The sequence below is a fragment of the Lygodium microphyllum genome, chromosome 23 (genome assembly GCF_053477565.2).
Source record: "Lygodium microphyllum isolate KBCC chromosome 23, Lygodium_microphyllum_v1.1.10, whole genome shotgun sequence".
Taxonomy (NCBI): Eukaryota; Viridiplantae; Streptophyta; class Polypodiopsida; order Schizaeales; family Lygodiaceae; genus Lygodium; species Lygodium microphyllum.
Genome location: NC_141157.1, coordinates 35244668 through 35268564, shown reverse-complemented (window position 1 = coordinate 35268564; position 23897 = coordinate 35244668). Strand labels below are relative to the sequence as shown.

The window sequence follows — 23897 nt, the reverse complement described above, 5'->3', positions numbered from 1 at the left end:
AATAGTTTCTGTAATACAAATTGACCAAAGTGGCCTTCCATGCATGCGCAAAGACCTTGTCTTGCTCAAGCGCCTAGTAAAATGCAAGTGATGGATTATTTATGTTTAATTTGTTTCATATACGATGATTCATGGAACGCCATCGATGAAAACTTTCCGTTCATATCTCTCCAATGAGTAAGCAAAAATTCCTTAGCGAGTTGCTTAAGATCCATTAAGGTTGCTAAAAAAGGACTCACACAATATTGAGGTTAGATCCCCGCATGTATATCCATGGAGTGGACATGGCTACATTTATAAGCCAACTAGGCTAAGCAATGATATGGACTATTAGCTCCCAACTCTCAACAATATCCCACAGTTGCACTTCATCTATGACAAGTATAGTGTAATACAATTAGAAACCACATACATGGCTTCAAGTCATAACTGCTTGAAACGTTCTTTTGGGGATGCGAAACAAAAATGTGAAATGAACCTGAATGTGTTTCCACACAAGAAAGTTAAAGCCCACTTTCAAGCGACTTTTTTGCTTATGGCCACACATGCAATTTCTGTTCGCTCTTGTCAACTCTTCACCCTCTTTTACCTCCTTCTCACTCTCTCTAACTATTCGCTTCTACATGAGATCCACATTTGTCAATAGCCCCTAAAACCTAATCTCTCATCCTGCAACTTTCTAATCTTTTTCCATGTCTTTCCACACAATTTGTTGCTCTTAGTTTTGCAACTATTTTTCACTCTTTGAGCTATGCCTCTCCTCTCTTCATCATTTGCTATTCACACTCATTAGAGCTAGTTTTCCTCTCCTTTACTATTCATTCACTCCATTTCTATAGCCATGAAGAATAACACTTTCCTTTTTTAGTAGAAACATAGTGCAAGTCTATGGATGCCAACATCATCGTTCACTACATACTACAAATGTTTATATTGAGTTTTAAAACCTGATCTTGAAAGTTTTTGAAATTCATGTATTGTAATTTTACAACCTTTGATAGTATAATGTATCCTATCAAAACTCTTTTAACATTAAACACTCACCCTATATTACTGAGAAATTCAAGTGTTTTGGTTTAGATTTTCAAATTACAAATGATATTGCCCCATCCTATACGCCCAATATTAAAATATTCCTAGATATCAACATATCACCCATTTTTTAAAATTACAAATGATATTACCCAACCCTACACATCCAATATTAAAATATTCCTAGAAATCAACATAACACCCACTTTTTCGTTGTGTTGTTTTTTGTCTCAACCAAAGCTACATTTTGCAACTCAAACATGTTTCTATTTTCCCATTCTAGGATTCTAGTCAACTAGGCCTGGAATACTATCCCCCACATCACTATCATTATCTCTATTCCATTCTCTTGAGTAGTAACTAACATGGCTATTTAGTAACAAGCCTTTCCATGAGTATTTAGAACTTTCTAACGATCATTAACTATTAAAAGGGACATCAAAAGAGGCCTCAACCACTCATGATCCTAGTAGAAATTATATATGCAATTACAATCCAAAAAATAGCTTCGTAGATGGAAAACATGCTCAAAAAGGCTGATTATATTAGAAACACTATAGCTCATTTGAACTTGTGTAGGCAATTGCACCTCTTGAGTGGTGTTGTTCGATGGTGTAGTGAGCATGTGTGCACTAAGTTCTTTGCTTTGAGATGTTCAAAATTGTATTGGTCAAGTTATTGTTGGTGGTTGATGTATATACATGGGACCTTTACAATTATTTTCAAGATCATGTGGGGTTATCAACAATTACCTTGTGCAACTTAGCCATATGTTCAAAGTTGAATGTAATTAGTGTAATTAACATTGGGTTGATGGGTTAGGTAAAGCACCCTAGAAGTTGTAAAGCATCAATTTTAGACAAGTCTTAAGACACCATATTTATTCGTTAACCTTCATGGCTTAGAATAAGCCTAGAGCACTATCTCTAACCAAGAGGGTGGTTGCTTATGGTTGACATTAGTAGGAGCCAATATTGGATGAGGTGGTTATATAGACTACCAAAACATGTGGATAGTGCCATTGTTGGAGGGGAAGGTCCCAGGTTAAAAGTGAAACGAAATTCACATGTACCTGTTGGGTGTAAAGTGCCATTAAACTCCATGTATAAACTTACAGGTACGAACACACCCTTATTTGTACCCTAACATATAAATAAATTTTTATTCTTTGTGTAGAGTAACACACTTACTGGTACACTCATCTTTGGATTCCCTCATTCTCACTCTCAACTCTATTCATGCTCTGTATCACACTCCATTGCAATCTGTCACAACAAATTGGTATCAAAGCTATGGCAACATTATATACATTTCCCAAGAAGTGTGAGTCAATTCTGCGCACGAGAAGAAGCTCGCTTTTGCTCAGACAATCACTCGACAGCAAGGCATAGGTCATTTTCTGCTCAAATAGGTCAGAGTCAACAGTTGATTGTTTGTCGAAGGTAGTCGGTGGGGTCGGAGTCCCAATGTCCATTTTTGAAGGGCTAGTCCATATTTTCTCTTGAAGGTCTCTCTATGATCTTGCCCTCCCACTTGAAGGTGACTTTTCAAAATATGACCTTCGAATGATGTGTGCTTAACCTTTCAAGATCTAAACTTTGTGCAAGGAAACTTTTTAATCAAAAGCACTTAACAACGATAAATTTCTAATTCATGTGTAAGATAACTTTTCCATTCAATTTATACTATACATATTCGATTTAATCAATGCTATTATGAATCATTGATATAGGCTTGTTAACATTCTCTAAGCTCAATCGATTGTGGTCATTAGACTTGACGCAGTTGATCTTGGAGAAACCTCTTTCACAATTGATTGTGCTTGCCTTAGCAACTAAGCATTGAGCAATTAGATTAATAAATTTATTTCAAATGCAATGCTTGCAATATTTTGGGATTCTCCAGGAGGTCACAGTAACTAGCGTCCGACCAAGAGGAGCATGTACTCTACAGACGCAACAGCATGTCGACAGATGGACACCAAGTGACACGTGCTAACGACAAACTTGGTGGACACCACGTGCCAAATCGACAGCAACAGGTCTGGCAGACACCACAGCGCTAGTCAATAGCTCACGTGGATCCAGCGGTGCACTGGGTGTTCACGTGCACAAGCACAGTGTGCCATCTTGGCATAACTTTTGGGGCTTTTTTTTAGATTTAGAAACCATGATGTAAAAGCAAAAGCAAGAGTAAAAGCAAGGGCAAACAACAAGATGTTATGTGCTATCAATGTGGGCGTAAAGGGCATAAAAAGTGTGATTATCGATACTACAAACAAGAACAAGAAAGAGAGAAACAAGAAAAAAAAAGGATGACAAGAAAGGTGATAACTAGTGTGGTCATTGAAGAGCTCTCTGACACTGGAGCGATACTTGTTGAAGCCTCATATAATGATGTAGATGTTATGGCAACAAGTGATATGCACATCACTAAAAAAGCAAGTAAGTAATGCTTTATCTTTAGGTCATGACGAGCTATCCCAATTATGAATAGTAGATACTAGTGTCTTCTTTCATGTTGCTCTCTCTGTAGTCATTTCTTGAATACACTGCAAGTTACCTAAGCAAGGTTTACTTGGACAACAATTATACCTGTGAAATAGAGGGCCTAGGTAGCATTCACTTGACCCTTGAAAATGACCAAAAGCTGATTTTACAAGATGTCAAATATATACCTAGCATAAAGAAAAGTCTACTATTAATTGGGCAGCTTGATACAAGAGGGTATTTTACTACCTTTGGTAGTGGATCTTGGAAGGTCCATAAGGGCTCTATGCAAATTGTCAAACGCAACAAAGATGAGCTTTTGTATTATATACATTGTAAAGCATTACCTAGCAAGTTTTTTGTTGTGGCTGAAGTTCATTCACATATGAAACTTTGGCACAAAAAAACTTGGCCAAATGAGCCAAAAATGCCTTCAAGGTTTCTCCTCTTCAAGGAGGTTTGATGTAAAAGGCTATTATCTCAACTTTTGTAATGATTGCATATATGAAAAACATATGAAGCTCTGTTCCTCACTCGCACTCCATTGCACTCTAAAATAACAATACCAAACCCAATATACAAGATAGTAATGGCTACATAGACACATGGCACAAATTATGAGTATCCCTTTTGATCTCCCTCATGCAAATAGCCTTGAGATATAATGGCAATGGCTAAGGCAAAGGAATGGTCTTTAAAACAAATGAATATAAAGAAATGCCTTGCAAACACTGAATTCATGTAATATGTATAATGTAGCAACTGAAATATAAAATTTACAATGATCCTAGTGATATTCCCAAGCCCCACAAACCTTTCTCTAACTTGAAGAATGTGCCTAGATTGTGGTCTTCAACATTGAATATATTATGGTCCTGCTAGAATAATGCAATTAGACAGAATTTTGCACACCTAGTAAATCATCTGTCATTTTCAAACAAATCCAAAATCGATGTAAGAGATATGGACCATAATTACACAGCTTTATCTCTATGTGAGATTTGGTTGCACCACGATCCTTGACACTCGATCCTCTTTTGTTTTCCTACATAGCATGGCCCTTGGATGGGGTAGTACTGTAACCAAATCAAATCTCCATCCACTCTCTCTCTCTCTCTCTCTCTCTCTCTCTCTCTCTCTCTCTCTCTCTCTCTCTCTCTCTCTCTCTCTCTCTCTCTCTCTCTCTCTCTCTCTCTCTCTCAAATAAAGAGTATTTATATTAATTGCAGTATAAGTACAAGTCACAAAGAACTAAGGAAACAGCAGAACAGCTGAGGAAACTGGTATATGCCAAGGGACTCTCTCTCTCTCTCTCTCTCTCTCTCTCTCTCTCTCTCTCTCTCTCTCTCTCTCTCTCTCTCTCTCAAATAAAGAGTATTTATATTAATTGCAGTATAAGTACAAGTCACAAAGAACTAAGGAAACAGCAGAACAGCTGAGGAAACTGGTATATGCCAAGGGACTCTCTCTCTCTCTCTCTCTCTCTCTCTCTCTCTCTCTCTCTCTCTCTCTCTCTCTCTCTCTCTCTCTCTCTCTCTCTCTCTCTCTCTCTCTCTCTCTCTCTCTCTCTCGGGCTACTACTAGGCAGAGTACATCTAGGGGCTCAGGAGGGGTGGCAGTTCTATTCCGTCAGGGGATACAGAGACATATCCAGTTAGTGAGACGAGATGAGGAAGCCAGTTACATATGGATCAGAGTGCAGATATCACATGAGAGATGGATCTATATGGCAGTATGCTACTTTTCACCACGAGGGTCCAGATATGCTACTATGCAGGGTGATATTCAGGCCAGAGATTCCCCCTCCCCTTATTCACAGCTCTCAGAGGACATTATTCTGTATTCTAGTTTGGGTGAGGTCTTCCTTATGGGAGACTTCAACGGGTACACACAGAGCCGACAGTAAGAGAATTTTGATATGGAGCAACCAGAGATCATGAGAGCATTAGACCCTGAGGAGTTGGGGATCAGTCGAGAGTCAGCACATACTGGGCCAGACGCCACAAGGTATGGAGGGCATTTACTTGAGCTTGGTAGTAGATATCATCTCGTTATTTATAACGGGATGGCACGATGGCCATATTCAGGAGGTCTTACATGCTTCCCACATGGGGGGGGCGAGAGTACTGTAGATTATCTGCTCGGACCGATCGATGGGATGGATACTATCGAGTCCTTCGACCTTGGGAGACTTCCACTCGGTGCCGATCATACCTTTCTCACTTTCTCACTCCTCACCTCATTACCATCACCACCTGCAGATATCATACCCCATATGCATACTACCATACACTTCACTCATGAGCTCTCACATGTTTACTCACAGCATCTGGAGGAGCACATCACGTCACTTGATCCATACGCGCCCCTTGATACACTAACCACTGATATCACACGCATTCTGCATGATTCTGCTACACTCAGTTTTCCACATCACACGTACACGCACCCCACTCGGACCGGTACCATGCCACAGAACAGGTGGTATGATGATGAGTGCAGAGATCTACGTCGACAGCTACGCAATTTGGAGGCCAGAGGAGAGATCACACACAGACAGGCGCAGAGACGCATGCACCGCTTGACCCGCCGTAAAAAGCGGGAATGGGAGGAGGAGAGATATTGGGATATATACCACCTTCTTATGAGCAGAGATTGTGCAGAGGCATGGAGGCAGATTAGAGAACCACGCTCACCCACACCGATACATGACCCTGCAATATGGCATGGATACGCACAGAGTTTATATCATGTACCCGCACAGCCGCTGATACCCACACCCTGTACACCGAGACCGGGTATTTCATCCTTTTTCACCACTAGTATGATGAAGCATGCTATCTCACGGTTACAGCATGGCCGCGCTCGAGACCAGTTTGATCTTCAAGCAGAGCATATTATATATGGCAGAGACACATTGGCTCCACTCATTGCTCACCTCTTCAACCGTGCATTGTCTGAGGGGTTCCCTGACTCGTGGACAGAGCACACCATTATACCTATCCACAAGTCAGGGGATCCTATGGATCCTAACACATATAGGACCATCATGATGGGGCCAATTTTGGCCAAACATTATGGCATGGTGATGGAGGAGGAGCTCAGCACGCTGGCAGAGAGAGAGTGCATGCGCACACCTGGACAGGCAGAGTTCAGACGGGCATTTTCTACCATAGACCACATCTTCACTCTCCGTTGTCTGATTGACCAGACAGGAGTGAAGAAACAGAGATTGTATTGTTGCTTTGTGGATTTCCGCAAAGCCTTTGACATGGTTCCGAGAGAGAGGCTTTTCAGACGCCTACTCGATCTGGGGGTGGATGATGACATGATGTGGGGTATTTATGCACTATATGAGCAGGTTACTGGCAGAGTCAGATGTCCGAGAGGTATATCAGATCCCGTTGTGAGCACCATTGGTGTGAAACAAGGATGCCCACTCTCACCGACTCTATTTGGGCTATACATTGATGAGATAGCAAAGTTTATTCAACAGCGAGCTGGTGGAGGTATAGATCTCAGTGGAGCCACACTTCATATCTTACTATATGCAGATGACATTGTGTTGGTCTCAGATTCAGCTCAGGGATTACAGCAGCATTTATTAGCATTGGATGATTTTTGCATACAGAGAGGCATGACAATGAACCTTGGTAAAACCAAGGTTCTTATATTCCATACATCAGCTCAGATACGCAGACAGAGTATTTTCATGGCAGCAAGAGGGAGTATTGAGGTCACTGGATCATATGTATATTTGGGAGTCACCTTTACAGCAGCTTCAAGGACTTTCTCGATGACACAGGCAGCTCGTGACTGCCTCACTAGAGGATACTCAGCATTGGCTCTTATGGAGCGACAGTGTCATCAGGCACATTTCCAGGAGCCCTGCACCAAGGGGTGGCTCTTTGATACTCTAGTCACTCCAGTACTGATGTATGGAGCAGCTATATGGGGACCAGGCCTTGCCGATTATGTATGGACATTGATGGAGAGACCTCAGGTGATCATGATATCTAGATTAATTCGCAGCAAGGCCTCAGTCCCACATGACATTGTGCGAGCAGAGCTTGCCACACCGCCCATGCTAGTCGAGGCATTATTTCAGACAGTCTGCTTTCTACACAGATTTCAGGATATGGAGAGAGATCGCATTGCATACAGAGCATGTATGGCATCTCAAGAGATGGCTCGAGTGAGGGATACCACATCATGGTATGCACAGGCTAGAGCTTGGTTTAATAGACATGGGCTAGACATTGATAGACTCCCACCTCTTCTATATGATACTCAGGCTCCCACTTACACCCTCTCTCTCTCTGAGAGGAACAGAGTCATCAGACAGGAGATATGGCATGTTTATATACAGAGGACATGGGTCAGCCCTGCACAGCCACTGCCATCGAAGATGGCACATTATTATACACAGTTCTTGAGCATATCAGAGCAGGGATTCATAGAGATTCCAAGATATATGCAGATCTATATGCCACATCGATTGAGAGTTCTTATTGAACAGCTCAGGGTATCATCACATCAACTTATGATTGAGAGTGGCAGAGCCAGTGGCATCCCACAGGAGGAGAGGATATGCCCCCTTTGCAGATCAGAGGTGGAGAGCGAGGAGCATTTTGTTCTCAAATGCCTGGCATACTCAGAGTTGAGATCTAGATACACATTGAGCAGCTCACTTCAGGGATGTATGACTGATATGGATCAGAGATCATTTGGCCGTTTTCTGGGAGAGGCATGGCACATCAGAGAGCAGAGCACACAGCGGGTCCCAGTCAGAGAGGGGCCCACCCAGACGACTATTACACAGTTCTTTCAGACAGACAGAGTGAAAGCTACTGTACCAGCCTCCAGCCAGACCTCCGGGCTCACACTACAGCAGGCTAAGGACCAGCGTACCCGACGCCGCACGAGGATCCGTGGGTTTCGGACCCCACAGCCACACCGACAGGAGATCCGGAGGATTCTTGATCTACATCGACAGCAGACTGAGATCTGACGACACTCGACACATTGGATCTCAGATCTCCAGTTTGCTCTTTCTCCACCGCCGATGTACCACATCCTGCATCCAGGAGGGATCACCTGCTATTAGCGACTTCGACGACTGCTACTACATCCCAGGATAGTATATCTCCCTGCATCTGTTACATATACACATCGCACCACTTTATCACAGCCGACAGTTGTTTCCCTATCACAGCCGACATTTGTTCCCCTTTTGTAGCCATTATCTGGAGTACCAGAGCTACATACGCACATACACATACACGACACTTATCACACTCACAGCACCATATTTTCAGTTTCCAGTTTTTAGCTTTTCATTCAGCACTTTTATTTTGGATAGCTGGACCTCATCAATTGTATCACAGTTTGTCTCATAGGCTAGTTTTGGTCTTTAGAAGACGTTAATATAACTTTCTTTCTTTCTTTCTCTCTCTCTCTCTCCATGTGTGCGCGCGTGCACATCCTTGCATCATAAAGACCCAATCTAGTTTTGCTGAAGGACAGATCTAGTTTGTTAAGTGGTAGCGATAACATTGATGAAACCAAGACTTGCCTACATATAATCACTCCAGACTCTGAAACTAAGGCTTGCTAACTGTATGTGAATACTTAAAACCTATCTTTGTAATTTCAAGCAAGTATTTTACACAAGTTTATGCTCGTTCTCCATGCCTTGTTTCCCCATGGCTCGTATAATTGTTAGGGTGATGTTAGTATCATGAAGACACTAAAAGTTCTGCTCCACACATGTGAGGCCTTTTAAGTAAGAGATGTGACCTGTTCTAGCAGAAACTTTTAGTATCATGAAGACACTAAAACTTCTGCTCCACACATGCAAGGCCTTTAAGTAAGAGAAGTGACCTGTTCTAGCAGAAACGAACATAATCTTTTGAAATTCATCCTTTCACAGCTTCAAATATTGCCTGTGAAGAGCAACCTTATCATTACCTGTGAATACAGAAAGGCTTTCCAAAAACAAACTCAATTTTTTTTAAAAGGTCCATTGACAGGTCACTCTGAGCTTCCAATACAGCCATGCTGCAAGTCTGCAATACAGGTTCATGATGCAGAAACATGTGATGCACATTCTTATAATACGACATAAAAATCATTTTATAATGGGACTGTCATATGGTATTATACATACCAGTCGCACCACTGGCCCTTCTACCCCAGCAATGATCGCCTTCTACCAGCAACTTGCAGACAAACCAATAACACCAATGACAATCCTAGAAAGATCATGTCAAGAATGCAGAATATCAAGACTTCTTCCCTTTTCGCGAAACCTTGTGGACTTTCATTTCCTCAAGGACTACAACATTTGCATTCAGGTGGAAATATACAAAAGAATAATGATTCTTTGCTTTTAAACCAACCCGATGTTGTGACATGTTACAAGAACCCTTCAAAACGGATGGCTACTATATGAAAGGCAGGCAATGTCCATGTGTTGCTTGTCAGCTTGCTACTTCAGCGGTTGTGTCTTCTGCCTGCTGTAAAGGGGAGAGAATTGCCTGTATCTGTTTGGCTGTCAATGTTTCATGTTCCAACAGTGCACTTGCAAGGGCATGTAGACCAGCTTCATGCTGCACATAATTCATTGATAGTGAGTCTAATTGAAAGATGCAGTCTTAAGAAATGATCCAATAATGATATTGTGAAGCCAGTCACACCTTTTTTAACAATGCTTTTACCCGTTCGTATGCCTCTTTCAACAATTTTACCACCTGTCAAAATGTGCACTCAATAATGACAAAACTGAACAAGAGCCAATAAACAATTATGTTAAGTATGGCAGAACCCTTAAGTTCAGAAGGTAACCTCTGCATCGATATTCCTCTGAATCTCATGACTTGGCCTCTGATCATCTACTGAAATGAAAATTGGTCCAATGCTTTCACTCATCCCACATTCAGACACCTGCATTTTGAAAAAGAGGTGTCCAATAAAGTCCATAACAGGACAGAGAGTACTTAAACTGTCATTTGAACCACTTCTGCCTAGATCTCAAAGAGACATTTCTACCACATGTTCACCCATCTCCATTGCCTAATGTGCACACACTAATCTCTCTCTCTCTCTCTCTCTCTCTCTCTCTCTCTCTCTCTCTCTCTCTCGGGTTGAAGATTCAAAGTGTCAAGACAACGCACAAGCCAATCAAGAGTCCATGCAAAGTTCAAATTTGCTACATTATCAACTCTTACAAATCACAATCAAATTTCAGCCTATCCTCAATTCCAAGGTAATCATCCATTTATATTGTCTAATTTCAAGGGAATTTTGGATAATTGGGGCAATTTGGAGCTATGGGGTTAATCAGTCAATTTTGGGACATTTGGGTCAATTTGGAGCATTGAGGGGTATTGGGGCAATTAGAGGGACATTATTTGGGGCAATTTGGGTCATGCAGGGCATATTTGGGGCACTTAAGACATGTGTTGTTCCCCCCCGTTCTCGTTCCCCGACCTTGAATGTTCTCCCCGTTCCAGGTAACTATGGTCCATGGGTACAGATGGGAGAGTGCATTCCGCCCACATGCTAGAAAGTATGGTAGGTCAAACTCTTTCGTGAAGACCTTAGAGATGCAGTGCAAGTGACACAAAAAGACAGAGATGCACGATACATGTGGGTCAAACACACAGAATAATCACATGATATTTTCATTGCTATATGCTATTTTTCCCCTATGATTTCAGCATATGCTCCACAAGATGGATCTCCATTTGATGTATTGTACGAAGATATCATGAAATATGTCAGCTTGGGAGTCGTGTTATTAATAGGGGACTTCAATGCATGAACTAGGGCTAGGCAAAATAACTTTTATATACAAGATGATGTCATGTTTAAGGAGATTGATATAGACGAGGTGGGCCTACACACGATGTCCCCAAATATAGAAATGAACACCAATGGAACACACTTAACTAGCTTTGGGCAATGCACATGGATTAGCCATTTTCAATGGCCTCTCATGCTAGCTAGGATCAAAACACTTTGACATGTTGGAACCACAAGCGAGGAGCAAGTACAGTGGATTACTTGATGGGTTCACCAACATTGATACCAAACGTTAGAAACTTTGAGATCTCAAGGCACCCCATTGGAATAGCAGTTGACCATGCAATCTAAAAAAGGCACCCCAAATACCACCTTGCAGAGCAGACCCCACATATATATGGTGGCTCTGTGCATGACAAGATACAAATACTAGATTGTGACAAATCATTAGAAGAATGCACAAGAGACTTGGCAGAAGCTTTGCATACTTCAGCTATGTATGCATTCCCATACACCGTATCATCAGGCAAACCTCCATGCTCTACAGCCCCCCAAAATGGCTAGTATGATGATGAATGCAAAGACACTCACACACAGCTACAGAAGGAGATTGCTTTAGGCATTCGGACATGCTGCCAAGCAAGGACACTTTTCAAATGCCTTGTACGGAAGAAGAAACGTACTTACTTGGCAAAGCTTGAGACAAAAATATATCAACTATTCTTGGGGTGGGACAACAAAAGAGCATGGAGAATATTTCATGAAAGGAAACCCCCTATACAGATTACACCACCTTATGCTTGGCTGCATTATGGAAGACAACTGTATGATGTACAAGGACAGACACACCCATACAGCCTCATAGGCCTGTAGGCCAAAACAATAGGCATTTTTCACCAGATGGTCACAGAAGCAATCAATAGATTGCAGAATGGAAAGGCACAGCATGAGGATGGTTTAGTAGCAGAGCACTTTAAGCATGCATGTGACATACTAGCACCCATACTAGCCAAAATGTTCAATATGGTTGTTTGTGAGGGATTCCCTAAGAGTTGGTCAGACCATGCTATAGTTCCATTATTTAAAAGCGGTGATTCTTTGATCCCTAGTAACTACAGGACCATCATGGTTTGCCACACATTGTCCAAGATATATGGCTCCATATTGGAACATGAGCTTAGTACATGGGCAGAGAGGGAGGACAGAAGAGTACTCCATGTTGGAACATGAGCTTAGTACATTTAGAGCAATTATTGAGGAAAGAGGGGCTCAAGGCCAAAAGATCTATTGTTTCTTTGTAGACTTTTGTAAGGCATTTGACACAGTACCTCAAGCATGTTTCATGCAAAGAATGCAAGAAATTGGTGTGCCAAAAGCTATGCAGTGGAGCATCTATGCATTATATGAGAAAGTGACAAGCCGTAGACGAATATCTAGAGGGATGTCTGAAAGAATTGACGACACCATAGGAATCAAACAAGGATGTCCACTCTCGCCCACATTATTTGGATTATATATAGATCAGGTGTCTGAATATATTGATAGGGGAGGAGGGACTGGAGTTAACTTAACTAGAGTATTGATACCGATACTACTTTATACAAATGATATTGTACTTATCTCTCATTCACCAAAGGGCTTGCAACAACACTTGGATACCTTGCACACATTTTGCAAGGATAAGGACCTCACAGTGAATCTTGGAAAAACCAAAGTGATGGTTTTCAATACCTCGAGAGTATGGGTGACCCGATCTATGTATCAATTCACATTCGGAGGGGATGCAGCGGAGCATGTAAGGGAATATGTATACTTGGGAATCACATTCTCTGGCCCAAGATTTTCATTGAGGGGGGCAGCTGAAGCCTAACTAGTAAGAGGTTATGCATCACTTGAGGGCCTTGAGAGTCGGTGCGCTCATGTACAATTTCAAGAGTCCCGCACCAAATTATGGTTGTTTCACGCCTTAGTCACTCCTATCCTCTTGTACGGAGGTCAAATATGGGGTTACACCTTATATCATAGGCAACTGACCTTGCTCACAGATCACACAGGCCCAGAAAGAGAACACTATTGATGGCTATACTCTAGATTGGCATTGGCCTCTTCCAAAAAGTTAGCACAAGAAGGGGAAAAAGACTATTGGTACTCATAGATGACAACGTGGATGAAAAAGTTAGCACAAGAAGGGGAAAAAGACTATTGGTACTCATAGATGACAACATGAATGAGCCTACATGGGCTAGACATCAATCGACTCCCCCCATTTAACTATAGTTTGGATTGCCCTAAACTCCCTCTTATCCAACCTGAGCTGAACTCAGCAATTAGAGCTAACATTTTGAGAGTGGAAACAAGGAGAACTTAGATCCATCCACCTCTCCCTCTAGAATTTGAGATGGAGCATTACCTCAATCATTTTCTACACCTCTCAAAGAACAGATTCATTGTTCGACTACAATACATGGACACACACATCTCCCATGGTATGCGAGCTGCTATTGGATAGATACATACCTCCTCCCACTAGTTGTGGTTAGAGACAAGCAAATGGATCCATATTACAACAAAGGAGAGGATATGTTAGCTCTGCCATCAAGAGCTAGAGAGGGAGGAACACTACATATGTAGAGGCACAATCTACTATGATATATGAGGGAGATACCACTATCTCTTCCATGATGGCTTCAGTCCTCTTCGGCATGTCATAGAGTACAAGGACCAGAGATGCTTAGGGCTTTTCCTCCTCGAGCTCCAAAGGTGCTACACAACATTGTTATGAGGTAGGAGACCACCACACCTAGAAGAACCCAGGCAGAGGCCAGTGACAAGCTTCTTTCACAAATCAAATTCCACAAGTACCACTAGCTTACCAAATTCAGCCCCATCTATTCAGACCATATCTACATCATGCCATGGAGTCACATTAGACCAGGCCATTGCACTTTGCAAAGCACAACGACCTCGACCACCTAGCCAAGGATAGTTAATAAATCATAAACATATTTATGTAGAGCCATTATTGTGAGACACAGGAGAGTCACCCCTCCACACATTAGCAGAGCAGCCCTAGACCATTTCAGGATGGAGATTCTAAGAGATGGACCACTCTAGCTAGATATCATATAAATGTAGATATAGTCTTCAGTTACTGGATTCATTTTGACTTTAGTAGATCTTTGCGTCATATTAGGATACATTTATTTATTTCATGTTACTTCACTTCAGCCTTATTGTGATGAGATGACATTGGATAAAGATGTATTGGTTTTTGTCTCATATGCCACATTGGCCTTTTGCAAATGTTCATATTTCTTTCTTTCTTTCTCTATACCCCCCCCCCCCCCCCCCCCTTTTTTTTCCCTCCCTCCCTGTCTTTTTTTCATAGTGAGTAATTATATTAATCACATGAGAAATACAACAATCATGGCAGAGCAAAAGAAAATGTCATATGCCAAGCAACTAAACCCTCCCTAGGGAGAAGGCCAACATGCTAAATAAGATCCAACTGCCAAAGGGGAAGACCCTTGAGCTTAGCAATATGACTTAGAACCCCCGAGGCCAAGTTCAATATGAAGGTGTTTTGGGTGAGTCGTGACTTAATTGTGCCAGCAGCCCCAAAACCTAACAATGCAACAAGATCTTCATATATGGCTGCTTGGGAGTGGGATATTTTGCCTTACCAAAGAGCCAATCAGAAGGATGCAGCTAAGGTCCCACCGCCACTCTCCAAATGTCAAACAACAAGGACTAGATCTTTCTAGCTAAGGGGTGTGAAATAAATTTATATCAAGAAGCTTCCATACTAGTAATACAAAAGAAACAGTTGCCATTCTAAATACAATTCCTAAAGAGAGGTAAGGCAAGAGGTAGACTAGCTATCAGCATTTTCCAAAGAAAAACTTTGCATTTGAATCGAGTCTTATTGAGCCAGCTTTCCATAACAATCAATTTCCATCCTGCCTTACTTTTATGTAATCCCCACACAACATTTGTCTTAGTGGCCAACCAATAGCAATCTCTAATCATAAGGTGATATACCTGTTAGCCTGTCACTTTTAGTGTTGTCAGTCTGTCATCTCTCAGTTGTGAACTCTTGTCATAGTCTGATAGAGACATGGGAGCTCTTGCATTTTAGTGTGCATTTCTCAAGTTTCATGGGGATTTTCAGCATTTCCCAGCCTATGCCACCCTGTCCTATCCCTCCTGATTTTATTGCCCTGTCAACCAATTTTTTTCCAGCATTTTACATGCTGCCAACTGCACTGAATGCAGTCGGCCATCTGGCAGCTGATCGGCCAGCATCAGCTCAGCCAGTTTGGCCCATTTACTGCTATGTATACCAGGCTGGCTGGCTGGGGCAGATCACCTTCTTGTGCAGGCTGCTCCTCCAACTCCAGGCACACTTCTCTGTCTCCAGTGCTGCTGCTGCCATCAACGTTTCCAGCCAGATCTGGTGCCCTCAGTGATGCCTTGGGCTGCGTGCAAGGACTGATCAGTTCTGTTTGTATTCAGCATTTATTTCAGTTAGTGCAGATTTCTTTCTTCCTTCATCTTCCTGTTGTCTTCTTTTCTCTGTGTTTGACTTCCCTCTTCTGTTGCGCTCTCACATAGTATCATTGCCTCGTGAGAAATCATAGAGGAGATTTTCATTGCAGCGACCACTCCAAACTGCCATGCGACCCTCTCCAAATTCGTATTTTCTGTAAATGCAACCTTCCTCGATCTAGGTGACTGCATCCCACTACTGCCGGCATCCTCTGCTGCCCAAGCGACAGTCCTTCTAGCCAAGCGAGAGCATTTGGTTGTCAAACACAGATTTCTCCTACTTTTCCAACGTCCCTTTACCGTTGGCAAGAGTCTCTGTCTACAAAGACGACAGCTTCTTGGTGCAGGCAACAACCATTTCTATGCAGACAGCACATTAACATCCCGACTCTAGCTAACTACCTCCTATTTCAGTGCTGTTTCATCATCAAATGCAGCTTTCTAGGTGATTGTAGGTTTCGAAGATGTCTGAATACCAGTTTTTCGGCTTTACTAACTCGAAGGATGAGGTCTCTCATTATTCCTCTGAGCAATTGTCAGATTATCGGAGGTCTCAATCCCTTCTGTGGACTCCCCATTCAGAGAACCCCTCTCTTCCCCCCTCCCTTCATGTTTCACATAAGGCACAGTCCACTAGCCTAAAGATGTCTTACATGGCACCCACTGTACAAGTGCCTATGCTTCTTTCTTTGCCCAAAGCTCTCCTCGTTCCCCGGCCTAGGGAAGACCCGACCAATGGGTCATCAATGGATCGTGCAGCCCTGTGGCTTCCTCTCTCCTTAGGTGTTTACAAGGTTTTACCTTAGTTTATGTTCGCATATTGAAGTCTCCAACGGAGGTGTGGAAGAAGTTTGCATCTCTTTACCATCCAAAGACATTTACCCACATGATCTCCTTGGAGGAGGTTTGAATGCTCAATGTTCATTATCTCCTTCTATGAAGGATCACATCAACAAATTGGAGGATATGCTAGACGAGCTTCGGAAGATATGGCCATGATTCTATTGACTCACCTACCATCTCCTGAGTACAATGTTTTCTATACCAACCTTCTGACTTCAAGGACCTCAGCGTCTCAAAGAGGTGGGGACTAGTGGATCCGTCTCCACAAAGGCATTCTAGGAGCAGAAAAAAGGGCAAGCCACACACTTAAAAACAGGAGGATAAGAAGGATGATTCCAAGGATGAGAAGTAGACCAAGCAGTATTCCCATTTGGAGCCCAAGAAGGGATCCAAGGATTCGAAAGCTACACCTACTACCACTGAGTCCGTCTTCGTACACTTGTTTGAGGTCAAGGATACAACTCTTGCTTTTTCTTTTAAGGAGCAGCCTTGGCTCGTCTGCAGGGAATAAAGGGCCATCGTGCGTTTTATATGTGCACGGGTGTGAACACACCCTTACCACATTTGTACTTTCATATATATCTATCTAAAACCTAAAGAGGTACCTAGTCTTTTGTACCGAAAATCAAAGGTGTAGTGCTCACTCTCCTTTCTACTGCTATCTACTCTGTGTGTGTGTGTGTGCGTGTGTGTGTGTGTGTTATCCGTCGTGTTCACTCTCAGCTCAGTCAGGCTCCATCAAACTCATATCAGAGCTCTTGGTTATAGCACTCGTGCTTCCCAAGAGTGTTAGTTCATAGGACTGACTGCAGTCCACAAACATCACTCGACACGTAAGGCAAACCAAAATAGAGTGCAGTAGACGGAGTTGAGAAGCAAGGTGACTAGGCACAGGTCACGTGCATTCGACCAACAAAGGACGCGTGCATCAATTGCACCAGTGGGTGACCATACGGAGTTGAGGAGTAAAAACGACTAGGTCAACTAGAAGACCAACGGGCGTCAATGAGCATGCGAAAAGACTAGAAGACCAGCCGGTGCCAACGAGCGTGTAACCAGACCAAGGAGCTGATAGACGTGCGCAACCTACACGCGTGAGACAAGACATGACTGGCAAGTCAACGGACCTCGTCACGTCACTTTTTTGTAAGGCCACAAATTCGTCTTTTTTCTCCAAAATTCTCCTTGAATTTCCCCTTGGCTTGGTGGGCTCGTGGTGTAAGCACAGTTAAGAATTTTGAATAGATTTGTGCCAAAAATTGGGGGATTTGTCCAGACTTGATGTGAGTAAGACACAACAGTGATATTTGTCTCAGAAATTGCAGGACTTTGTGACATTTTGCCTCCGACATTCGGGGCTTTTCATGTACATACAAGAATTGGGCTGAAATTACCCAAATTCTCAACATTGATGCACATTGGACCCCGTGCAATTTGGGTATTTTGCTGTTTGGGCGAAATTTGTGTGCCATTTGGTCATTTTATGTACATGCGGGTTTAAGTCCATGCAATTTGGGCATCTAGCACTTGGAAAATTTTGGGGGTTTTGCTGAAATTGCTCTATTTTGGCAAAATTGGCCTATTCTATGCATATCAGAGACAATGCAGATGTATGGTTGAAGCTTTGAGCACAAAAATTTTGGGTTTTTCACCGTGCGTGTCAAATATTGTGCCCGTGGGTGCATGTACAACAAAAATTGCAACTAAAATTTGGGACTTCTCATGTAATGTGGTGTATTTATCCTTGGAACGGCTGTAATCAATTGTGGAGTGTTGTAGCACAAGGCTTAGTGCTTCTGAAAATTTATTTGCAGATCTGAAATTTCTGCTTTTTCGTGGTCATTTATTGTTGGTTGGTACTTATTCATACCTTGGTCACTTGTGTGACAGTTTGGGCCTGCAGTTGCTGAATCTTTGGTCACATTTGGGCTGAAAATCATGGCTGGCAGCAGTGACAGCAGTCATCTCATGCACATTAAGAAGCTTGAAGGAGCAAAGAAGTTTGCACTCTGGCAAAAACAGTGCTACAATATCCTGTTGCAGAAGAAGCAAGCAAGGCTGATTAAGACCAAAGGGGCAAAGTCCGCAGATATGGAACAGGAAGACTGGGATGAGTTAAATGAGCTTGCACGCTCAACCATCGAGTTATCGATTTCTGATGCTTGCTGCTTAACATTGAAGGTTCGGATTCTGCCTATGCTATTTGGACTCGATTGGAAGAACTATATGCCCAGAAGAGTGCCACAAGTAAAGTTTACTGGCTGAAAAAGCTTATGGATTTACGTATGAAAGAGGGTACTCACTTGAGTGAGTTTAACTCCATTTTCAGCCAGTTGGTTGCCTTGAAGTTCATGATTGATGAAGAATTGAAGGCTATGTTCTTGCTTTACACTCTGCCAGAAAGTTGGGATACATACAGGAGGTATACATTCCGGACTACTATGAACAATGGGATACATTCAGGACCTTTGGTGATGGAAAATGGAAGATCTGTAAGGGATCTAGAGTGATTGCCAGAGTTGTAAAAGTGATACCTTGTATCCTCTCCATATATCTAGTGTGCATGACCATATTGTTGCCATGACCAAGCAACCAAGTGTTTCTTTGCGGCATGGCTAGTTGGGACACATGAGTCAAACTGGAATGAAAGTGCTTTCTCGTTTGGGTTACTTGCCTTGTCTTCGTTATGCTGATTTTGAGCATTGTGATCATTGTGTTTATGGTAAACATGCACAAACCTCTCATAAGAAGTCTCTTGCGTTGAAATCTTCTCCTCTAGAGTTAGTAAATTCCGATGTATGTCAGATGCAAGGGTTATCTTTAGGGGGAAAGAAATACTTTGTCACCTTTATCGATGATGCTACACGGAAGGTATGGATTTACCCTATTCGTAGCAAGGACGAAGTGCTTGACAAGTTTCAAAAATTCTTGACATTGGTTAAAACTCAGACTGATAAGACACTTAAGTGTCTTCGCTGTGACAATGGTGGGCAATATGTGTCCAAGGCCTTTCAGGAATTTTTTGACAGCTAAGGGATAAAGAGAGAGCTCAATGCCCCTCATAATCCGCCCCAAAATGGAGTTGTAGAGCGTATGAATCGGTCCATACGGATAAGGTCCATACGATGATGTCTCATGCTGCATTACCCCATGGCTTTTGGACAAAGATTGTTATGACAATTGTTCACTTGATTAATCGGTCCCCCAATAGGTCTTTGGGGGTTTGTGGGCGCAGGGAGAGGGGGGCCTCCAAGACGCGTGGTCGGGCAAGCCAGCTTCCTATGCTCACTTGAAAGTGTTTGGCTACGAGGCTTTTGTGCACATTCGTAAAGAAAAACGAAGCAAACTTGAGCCAAAGTCTTGTAAATGCATTTTCCCAGGATATGGTGACGAGGGTGAAATGGGATATAGATTATGGAATCCCGGGAAAAGGAAAATCGTATGCAGCAATGATGTTATCTTCCGGGAAGATCGCATGCATAAACAACCCGAGAAGACTGAGCAGGTCTGTGGGCTGTATTCCGAGAAGAAATGCCTTTTGGACAGCAAAATGTGCCCGTTGTACAACAGCAAATACCTACTGTAAATGAACCTGCAAATGCAAAAAATAATGCTGGAAATGATCAGCTAGTCATTGCCCATAATGATGAGAGACTGGATGTGCAGGAACAACTAGGACAGCAAGCTGTTAATGCTGATTTGCAGGCTGAAATGCCAGGACAGCAAGCTGAAAATGAAAATTTGCAAGCTCAACAACCAGCAAACAATGATCATTAGGTTAGAAGATCGTCTATGGCTACTAGACAACCTCATAGATTCGTTCCTCGTGCAAACAATGTGGCTAATTATGTCATGTTGACAGACTTGGTGAACCATCTTACTTCAAGGAAGCAATGGACAGACAAGATAGCAAGAAATGGTATAAAGCCATGTTGTCAGAGATGGACTCTCTTGAGAAAAATGATACTTGGGACTTGGTGCAGTTTCCTAAAGGACAGAAAACCCTTCCATGCAAATGGGTTTACAAGATGAAGGTCACTTCTAGTTCCTCGCCAAGTTACAAAGCAAGATTGGTTGTGAAAGGATACAAGCACGAACATGGAGTCGACTTTGATGAGATCTTCTCCTGTAGTCAAGATGACTACATTGAGAACCATTTTGGGCTTGGTTGCAGCTGAAGATATGGAGCTCATGCAAATGGATGTAAAGACTGCATTCTTACATGGTGATCTGCATGAAGATATATATGCAGCAACCTGAAGGGTTTGTGGCAAAAGGAAAAGAGAAGATGGTATGTGCTGAAACAAGCACCAAGAGACTAGTATCATAAGTTTGATACATTTATGTAGTCTCAAGGTTTTCATAGAAGTCAAGTGGATCACTACTTGTACACCAAGAAGGCAACATGATTATCTTGGTTTTGTATGTTGATGACATGCTAATTGCTGGCAAGGATACTAATGCCCTAGACTCACTGAAGCAAAGTCTTCATGGCAGCTTTGACATGAAGAAACTTGTTGATGCAAATCACATTCTTGGCATGGGAATACTCAAAGATAGGTCAAAAGGATTACTCTATCTATCTCAACAGGAGTATATCTCCAAGGTTTTGCAAGATTTCAATATGGAGGGGGGGAAAACAATTGGGGTTCCATTGCCTCCATATGTGAAACTCAGTGCAGAGAACAGCCCTACATCTGATGACGAGAAGGTTGAAATGGCCAAGATACCATATGCTTCAGCTGTTGGCAGTTTGATGTATGCTATGGTTCCTACACGCCCTGAATGGCCTTTGTAGTGGCAGTGGGTAGCAGATACATGGCAAACCCTAGTAAAAAGCATTGGGAAGCAGTGAAAGGTATTATAAGATACCTCAAAGGCACAAAGGATTCGTGCATCTGCTTTGAAAAGCAAAAGGCATATGTCGTTGGCTTTACAAATGCAGACTATACTGGTCATGTGGACTACAGAAAGTCCACTTTTGGATATGTGTTTACCTTCACAGGAGAAGCAGTCTCTTGGATATCCAAGCTACAAAAGTGTGTTGCATTGTCTACTACAGAGACAGAGTATGTGGCTACTGCTGAGGCATGCAAGGAGGCTTTATGGCTTTCACGTCTAATGGAAGAGCTTGGCATTACAGAGTTACTTGTTCTCCATTGTGATAGTCAGAGTGCTATCATGCTAGCACGGAATTCCGTCTTTCATGCAAAGATGAAGCACATACAAGTGAAGTATCACTTCATTAGAGATGTACTTGACAGCAAGAGCATTGAGCTTGTTCTCCATTGTGATAGTCAGAGTGCTATCATGCTAGCATGGAATCCCCTCTTTCATGCAAAGATGAAGCACATACAGGTGAAGTATCACTTTATTAGAGATGTACTTGACAGCAAGAGCATTGAGCTTGTCAAAGTGCATATAGATGATAATCCTGCAGATCTTCTCACGAAGGGTCTTCCAACAGAGCAGTTTGCTCATTGCCGACAGATGATGGGAGTTGGATAGATATATGTATTTCAGCTTTGTACATACCTAGACTTAGCTGATTCTTTTCTCCTCTTAAGGCACATTGCCTTTAGGTGGGAGGTGGTTAGGAATAAAGAGCCATCGTGCCTTTTATATGTGCACGGGTGTGAACACACCCTTAGCACATTTGTACTTTCATATATATTTATCTAAAACCTAAAGAGGTACACTAGTCTTTTGTATCGAACATCAAAAGTGTCATGTTCACTCTCCTTTCTACTGCTCTCTACTCTGTGTGTGTGTGTGTGTGTGTGTGTGTGTGTGTGTGTGTGTGTGTTATTCGTTGTGTTCACTCTCAACTCAGTCAAGCTCCATCATCATCGATAGTGGGGCCCCTTCCCACATGACTTACCACTAAAATTAGCTTCAAGTTATGCAATCCAGCAAGATCACCATTGGTGGCAGCTCTTCAATCCCCGTGCGTGCAATGGGGACCATTCCCTTCTTGCCCGATCAATATTCTTCTTTGGCCAAAGTCCTCTATGTACTACATCTAGGCTTTAATCTTCTATCTATTTACGGCCTTAGACAGCTAGGTACGTGAGTTATCTTTACCCAGGATGTAGTTACAATGGAGGATGCATCTTCAAGAGCTGCTCTTTGGACAGGTACACAACAAGAGGGTGCACTCTACACACTCATAGTCCTTGTTGCACGATCTTCATATAAGCTTCGACTACTTTGGCATGCTTGTTATGGGCATTTGAATCTTAATGTTGTTCGGCGGACTTCAAGAAGCAAGATGGTTGAGGGACTTCTAGATTTCCCTCCCATGCACACATAATGTCCTAGCTACTTCTGGGACAAGCAACATAGGCAACCTCATCCACAAGTTGCTACTGGGAGAGCTTCTATACCGCTTATGTTGGTTCACACCGACCTTTCTGGATCTATGGTCTAGATTTCCCTCCCATGCACACATAATGTCCTAGCTACTTCTGGGGCAAGTAGCATAGGCAACCTCATCCACAAGTTGCTACTCGGAGAGCTTCTATACCGCTTGAGTTGGTTCACACCAACCTTTCTTGATCTATGGGCACCGCCTCTCTTGGGAGGCCAAGTACCTTATGATGGTTGTTGATGACATAAGTCGTTATGTATGGCCCTATTTCTTGGAGTATGAGAGCGAGATGTACTCCCATTCCTATGAGTGGAAGATGTTTGCATAGAAGCAAACCTTCTTCCAAGTTCACAATGTTCGAGTTGATTACAATGGCAAGTTTTGTTCTAACTTGTTTTCTAAGTTTTGTAGCGATTAGGGTATTCGGGTGGAATATTATTATTCAAACACACCATCTAAAAATGGTGTGGTAGAGAGTGCCAATCAAACTATACTTGAGATGGCCCGCCGATCGATGTTGGAGCATAGAAGCCTTCCCTATTTCTTATGGGGTGAGGCCATGGCTACTGCGGTCCATATCCACGATTGGTCACCTACTTTAACATTACAAGATATGACTCCCTACCGGCCTTTCATTGGGAAGAAGCCTTCCATTTTCCACTTTCACATCTTTGGATGTAAGGTATATATCCATGTGGACAAGAAGAAAAGATGGAGCAAACTTGATTCCAAGTCAACAAAGCCTATCTTCGTTGGTTACAGTACGACCATGGGGCTATCGGCTCTCTGATCTGACAACTCGGAAGATC

General features: G+C 42.5%; 1 protein-coding gene and 1 pseudogene across 4 annotated transcripts in view; one reads left to right on the top strand and one right to left on the bottom strand.

The window, feature by feature from the left end:
* Positions 1-4988: 4988 nt before the first annotated feature.
* The window catches only part of FTSH11 (FTSH protease 11), a 160501-nt gene continuing 141592 nt past the window's right edge, over positions 4989-23897 (bottom strand). Inside the window, exons 15-19 of one of the 4 annotated variants that reach the window (XR_015688167.1) lie at positions 10368-10466; positions 10220-10273; positions 9923-10132; positions 9691-9775; positions 4989-9466 (exon numbers count right to left, since the gene is read on the bottom strand). Coding sequence is in view for 2 of the 4 variants with exons in the window: in XM_087664683.1 (XP_087520809.1) it covers positions 9733-9777; positions 10010-10132; positions 10220-10273; positions 10368-10466 (321 nt within the window). In the remaining 2 variants the exon portion in view is untranslated. Of the gene's footprint in view, positions 9467-9509; positions 9590-9690; positions 9778-9922; positions 10133-10219; positions 10274-10367; positions 10467-23897 lie in introns of those variants that run through there. The other 3 variants (XM_087664683.1, XR_015688166.1, XM_087664682.1) reach the window with 3 other exon arrangements.
* LOC148016055 (uncharacterized) lies at positions 5374-8628 on the top strand (annotated as a pseudogene).